This window comes from Muscardinus avellanarius, assembly GCF_963383645.1.
Source record: "Muscardinus avellanarius genome assembly, chromosome: 8".
Classification (NCBI taxonomy): domain Eukaryota; kingdom Metazoa; phylum Chordata; class Mammalia; order Rodentia; family Gliridae; genus Muscardinus; species Muscardinus avellanarius.
Window position 1 is genome coordinate 31,793,893 of NC_137794.1, and position 7,043 is coordinate 31,800,935.

Genomic DNA, 7,043 nt, shown 5'->3' on the forward strand with positions numbered 1-7,043 from the left:
TGGAGACGGGAGCGTGTGCGCGGCGGCGGCAGCTGGAGCCGCCACCTCCGGGATCTCCGCGGCTGGGGCGGCAGGGGCGCGGGCGGGGGCGCGGGCGGGAGTGGTCGGTGCGGGCCGCGGGCTCTGGGAAAGCCGAAGTCGCCGGCCACTGCCGGGAGCGCACTCGCCGCTCCTGGAAGTGTTGCCGCCTCGCGGTTCCTCGCTCGCCGCGCTCCTAGAAGGGGCGGCCGCCTCCAGGTGACACAGACGGGACTCTCGCTTGCGCTTTCCAGATGCATCAGAGATACTTTTGGTGCGGGGCTGCTGTGCGGGGCGCGGCGGGGGGCTCGGGGCGATGGGGAGGGGGCGCGTTCCTGGCCGCGAGGGCCCCCGTCCGCGCCGCCGCGTCCTCACCGCGCTCCTTCCCCTTTCTCCTGCGTAGGATTGACCAGGGCCAAGTGGCGTTCGGCGGGCACTACATGGCGGAGGGCGAAGGGTACTTTGCCATGGCCGAGGACGAGCTGGCCGGCGGCCCCTACCTCCCCCTGGCCGGCGACTTCGGCGGCGGCGGCGGCGGCGGCTTCGGCGGGCACTGCGCGGACTACTGCGAGAGCCCCACGGCGCACTGCAACGTGCTCAACTGGGAGCAAGTGCAGCGGCTGGACGGCATCCTCAGCGAGACCATCCCGATCCACGGGCGCGGCAACTTCCCCACGCTCGAGCTGCAGCCGAGCCTGATCGTGAAGGTGGTGCGGCGGCGCCTGGCCGAGAAGCACATCGGCGTCCGCGACGTGCGCCTCAACGGCTCGGCCGCCAGCCACGTCCTGCACCAGGACAGCGGCCTGGGCTACAAGGACCTGGACCTCATCTTCTGCGCCGACCTGCGCGGGGAAGAGGAGTTTCAGACTGTGAAGGACGTCGTGCTGGACTGTCTGTTGGACTTCTTACCCGAAGGGGTGAACAAGGAGAAGATCACGCCACTCACGCTCAAGGTAAAGCGCCCTGGCCGGTGCAGCGGGAGAGGGCAGAGGGGCTTGCATTCCGTGCCAGGAATCGCGGGGTTGGCAGCGCGTTTTGGTTTTATTTTTGAATTTCTCAGCGAGCGAACTGAGGTGCGGGGACCATAGGGAGTGCTTTAGTCTACTTGGAGGTTGAGCGTCACAGCTCCCTCTGCTTCCGTCGTCTGCGCCCTCCCTTCTCTTCTTCCTTCTTACGGTTTTAACTCTTGGCCTTCCTTGCTGGAGTCTTGTCCAAGGGAGATTGGTGGAGGGAAGAATGAAACGGTGAAAATGTATATATTATTCTGAGTCATTGTATGATCTAGTCCTTGGGAAAATAGCAGACTGAAGCAGAACTGAGTCAGTGGGTTTTTTATTGTATTGGAAAATGTGAATAGATTCCGTAGCTGCATTCAGCTGACTGCATGTGTTAAACGTATATTTGTAGATTCTCCGTGTTGGTTCACATGCTAAGGGGATGGCGGTAACCCTGGCTCCCACACGTTGGTTCAAGTTGCATTTTATATAATTTGTTAAAATTGAGGACAGTTTAGTTCATATTTGATTATAACTGTAGAGTATCCCTAGAGGGACACACCAGATACTGATAACATTGATTGCCTCAGGGGGAGGAGAACTGGGTGGCTGGGGACAAGGGTGAGAGGCAGTGTCCTTTATCACTGTGTACCTTGCTGTGTATTCTGTGAATACTGTGTGACTATTGTGCCTATTAGACCATTTTCAAAAAATAACATTTAAAAAGTCAGACATGACAACAGAACCTCTTAGTACTTGCTGCGTCTGCCAAAAGCCTCAAACTATTACTTCTAGTCTCTTTCCCAGACGGTAAAACTACTCGTTAAATGTATCTTTTTTTTTTTTTTTTCTGTCTTCAGAAGACTGTTTAAGACTGTAGGTAGTGTTTTGCTAAAACTTGACAAAACAAAAAGGGAAGAGCAAAATAGTTCTTAGCTGTAAAGGGGATGTATTTACGTATTATTTTTTTCTAGGTTTGCTCATTCTGTTTTATCTTTTAAATTGTAGGAAGCGTATGTACAGAAAATGGTTAAAGTGTGCAATGACTCTGACCGATGGAGTCTTATATCCCTGTCAAACAACAGTGGCAAAAACGTGGAACTGAAATTTGTGGATTCCCTCCGGAGGCAGTTTGAATTCAGTGTAGATTCTTTTCAAATCAAATTAGACTCTCTTCTTCTCTTTTACGAGTGTTCAGAGAACCCAATGACTGAAACATTTCACCCCACAATAATCGGTGAGAGTGTTTATGGCGATTTCCACGAAGCCTTTGATCACCTTTGTAACAAGATCATTGCCACCAGGAACCCAGAAGAAATCCGAGGGGGAGGCCTGCTTAAGTACTGCAACCTCTTAGTGAGGGGTTTTAGGCCCGCCTCGGATGAGATCAAGACCCTCCAGAGGTATATGTGTTCCAGATTTTTCATTGATTTCTCAGACATTGGAGAGCAGCAGAGAAAACTGGAGTCCTATTTGCAGAACCACTTCGTGGGTTTGGAAGACCGCAAGTATGACTATCTCATGACCCTTCACGGAGTGGTGAATGAGAGTACCGTGTGCCTGATGGGACATGAAAGAAGACAGACTTTAAACCTTATCACCATGCTAGCCATCCGGGTGCTAGCTGACCAAAATGTTATCCCTAATGTGGCTAATGTCACTTGCTATTACCAGCCAGCCCCCTATGTAGCAGATGCTAACTTTAGCAATTACTACATTGCACAAGTTCAGCCAGTATTCACATGCCAGCAACAGACATATTCTACTTGGTTACCCTGCAATTAAGAATAATTTAAAAACGTCCTGTGGGGAGTCCATTTCAGACAAGATGGGGGGTGAACAAAAACAAAAACAAAAAGTGAGTGACCCAGTCCTAATTAGTTATGTGTTTTGCACAGTGATGATACATGTTCTTAGTTTTAAAATTGGCAAAGCTTATGGGTCTTTTCTTTGGTGTAAGAGTATGATTGCAAAAAAACAAAAAAAGAAAAAAGAAAACTCTTCTTTACCCCCCCCAACCCAATTGGATTCTATCTTGAAACTAAAGAGGAGGCCTGTCATTAAAAGCAATTAGGTCCTCATAAGATAACAAGGGAAAAAAATGCTTGATGACAATATGGGTTTGCAGCCACTGCTCCCATAGCTTTGCCACAGGGGGGAAAAGCAGTAGAGAAACTTAAGATGGAATTCACAAAAGGGAAAATAGGAAGAAAAAAATAATATCAGCCTCACCCCACCTTGTTTGTTAGCTCAGGAGCTCAGAGAGTAACAGTAAGGACTGGAGGGAGTCTCCAGTATTGGGTTTACTATTTGAGGCTCACAGCAAATGTTTTTCTGTGGGATTATTCTGTTGTGCTAACAGAAATGGCTTGCTCCGAATGAACAGTAGTAGGCTGGTGCAATTCTCATAACAAACAGCAGAACTTATGATGACACAATCCATTAATTCCAGCTGCGTGCATAGCTCGCATTTTTAAAATGTGAAAATGCAAGCAAAAACAGCTGTAGCAAAGAAATATGCTCAAGGACCAAAGATTTAATGGATAAAATACCCAAGTAGAAGAGATATAGTAAAATAGTTACTATAAAGAGTTACTATATTTGTTATACACCAATATACATCAAAGTGCCTGTTGCTTTCTGAAAATTTGAAGTGGAAAATTATTTTATGGTTTAATGATTATTTTATTTTTATCAGGGACTCAGAAGAAAATAACACATAAGCTTGTGAATGGTGGAGGAAAAGCCCTATTTTTTTTCATGGCAAATATGTATAAAGTTAACAGTGTTGGTGTGATATTATCATAGGTATGTGTGTATGTTGTGTGTATGTACACATACATATGTATGTCTGCACACACACTGCATTGACTATGGTCTAGAACAATGTATCAGATAGGACGTGTTTAAATACTGTGTGCTTTTGTTTTCCATAGGATGATATGAAACGTGGGCATATTGCAATGATGAATTAAAACCCACTTCTAAAAAATTAAAGCAAATGAAGGAGGGAAATAAGTAATATATTTGATAGGAAGGAGAGAGATTATACATTTCTAGTGATGTGTGTGTGTGTGTGTGTGTGTGTGTGTGTGTGTGTATGTGCCAAATGGGAGAATAATTGTTTGCCAGAACACTTTATATCAAATCCATTTTATTTTTAAATAATTGCATGCCTCCATGGTATATAATTTTGTGAATCATGGATCAGCGATAGGCTACTTAAATCCCTAACTGCTAAAAAGAATTTCTGGTGATCTGAATGCTATTTACTAATATTTAAATGAATTTTAAATGAATGCATTTGCATTTTTGGACCACTAGAATTTACAAAATGTGAAATGACCCTTTTTAAAGAGTATTTGCACAATTGCATAAAGTTTATATATGAGAGATATATTATGTATAACATTTTATAAATTTATGCCAATATGAAACATCTTTGATCTGGTTGTCACACTGCATTTAAATATTTAGTACTGTATTTTAAATTAAATTACTTCACATTAAGTCATACCCACCTTTTTTTTCTCTTTTTCCAAGAGACCAGTTATAAATGGTGAAATGAACTGGCACTTCTATTTCAGCTACATGACAGCTAATCCTAAAACCACCCTTTCTCCCAGCCCTCGAAGGCACTGGTCTCTGAAAATACATTTGTTAAAAACAAAATGAGAACATTATAACCTTCCCTTTGTGTTGTGAAACAACCACATAATCCCCACCAACCCTAGTAGACGACTGCTTACTATGATAATTCCTCTGAAGATCCAACCAGAAGATTTTTGTCATCAGTTAAAGAGGGACCAGGGAAGAAAATAGCATCCTCCTATTGGCAGTGTAATTTGTTTGTTTGTCATCTGGGCATCTCTCAGATGTTCAACACTAGGTTAATCCAGGTTAATCTATCTGGGCTACCTTTTGTGTATCTTTCTTTGAAGCCTTAACAGGAGCTTGATGGGTTTGCTGTAGCAGCTTCCCTGTGAATTCCCTCCAAGCTGTCACAGCCCCTGCACTGCCACTCCCTGTTTTCTAGGGAACTTTTCCTACCCCATGTTGGCTCCCTTGCTCCAAGCCCTGGGTTTGAAAAATTAATTTCAGATCCCAGGGAGCATTATTCAGCTTGCAGATTAAGCCTGGCACTCACCTGTCAGAAACCCGAGCTCTGCCTGCTCAGTCCTTTGGAAGTTTTCTGAAAGAAATCTAAGGGAACAGGACTCTCTAATGCGAGGAGTGGCTGGCAATCTGCCGTTTGCTCATCCTAACTCTTGACACGTGAGTTGTCTTCTATTTTAAAGCATCTGGAAATTTCTGGCTCTTCCATAGTGGCGATCTGTTAGTTTATGACACAGGTTGTTGCTTGGAGGAGCCTTATTTGAACATACACTTTTCATTTATTTTTTCAAATATTTATATTTCTTTCCTGCTTACTTCAAGGTTCGTAGCTTAGTTGAAAGTGCCAGCACCTGGCATTCAGATAGAAGCTGTACTCAAGACAACTTTCTGCATTTACTTTAAAACATATAATTTATTTCTATTTCGTATGTACTATAGTCTTGTGCATATGTAGTTGAACCCACAGTGGGATATATGTCTCTCTTTGTGGATGTGTGGCCTACAAAATTTGAATGTCTGATGAGAGAGCTGTGTGTATAGGTCAAAAAAAAGAACAGCTCTCAACTCCTGACTAGTGCCTGTGATTTGTTTGCTTTTGTGTTTATCTGGCCTAGTGTGCTTCTACTTGGAAACAGGGAGAAGTTTCATCTTCTCCTGCCCCTTTTCACCTGTCCAGTCTGGCATGTCAGAGAACACTTAGCCTGTGATGGTGCCCTTTTGAAAAGTTTACTTCATCTGCAGTAAATCCAGCTGCCGCGAGGACTCCTGCACCAGAATGGACCATTCCCTTCCAGAAATAGGATTAAGTATCTGTTCACTTTGGTTTTCAGTGGACTGATTTAGCAAGAGTCCAGAAATTCAAGTACAGAAGAATATCTACAATCCAAGCCAAGAAGGAAATGAACAGCGAATATATGGTTCTTACCACCCCATTCTGTTTGCTTATTGTTCGTTGCTTTATTGTGCATAAAGTTGTTTTCAATGCAGTGCTTGTTAAATAAATATTGTGAACTATTTTATAAATGAAATGTATTATGTTGAAAGCTGTCATCAGCTGTCAAAAATAAGCTTTTTTTGTTGTTGAAGACGAAGTGTGTTAGATGAAACCAAAAAGCCAAAAAAAGTGATTTTATACACACACACACACACACACACACACATATATATATATATATATATAGCACCTGTTTAAATATACCCTTTCTTTAAGATTTATTTTAGCATAGCCTTCTCAGTGCTAAGAAAGAATCTCTGTAATATTTTGTTATAATAACGGCTTGCTAACAAAGATAGTGGCAAAAGTGCAAAGTGGAAAGATGTCAAAGTAAACTAGGGAGATTCACTGCAGAGCTTTGCAGAAAGAACAGAGGAGGCTCTGCCCCCTGGCTGCTTCTCCCTCCTACCCCTGCAGCCATTGCCTACTCTGAGGAGTCCCACTACAGCAAGCTGCACCTTGGGTGGCGCTTTGGAATGTCTTGATGATAGTGTGTCACAGGCAGAAAAAAGTTGATGGAAACTGAACTCTTAAGAACTGACATGGTTGCATCAGTGCTAGAGGGAACAGATTGTGAATTTTGTTTACAGCATCCAATATTTGGATTTTTTTGTAAATAAAAAGAAGTTATTTTTTTCTACTGATTTGTGCCTGCTCTCTTTGGTCTTTGCACTGGCGAAAGATGATGTCCTCTGACTCCTAAACCGTGTCCATCAAGAAGCACAAGGCAGTATGCGGAGACCAGCCTTTAGCCAACGTTCTCATTGGAGCACAGTAAATGAAAACATCCAGCTTTTGGCCCGATGATGTCCAACCAACTCAATTAACTTCAAAAGAATATTGCTAATGGGTGCCCCCAATTTTTGTCTGGGTGTGAGCTTAGCAGTGTGAAGTGACCCAGAAGACAGCTGTTTTTGAGC

The 7,043-nt window shown here is 43.8% G+C and overlaps 1 protein-coding gene across 1 annotated transcript; it reads left to right on the forward strand.

Annotated features, from left to right (window-relative positions):
* Positions 1-272: 272 nt before the first annotated feature.
* Positions 273-2,798, forward strand: TENT5A (terminal nucleotidyltransferase 5A; the record flags this gene model as incomplete). The annotated part of the gene is made up of 3 exons (XM_080699737.1): positions 273-292; positions 422-971; positions 2,022-2,798. 3 exons carry the CDS (start codon positions 273-275, stop codon positions 2,796-2,798), a joined length of 1,347 nt encoding a protein of 448 aa, XP_080555863.1.
* Between the last annotated feature and the right edge of the window lie 4,245 nt (positions 2,799-7,043).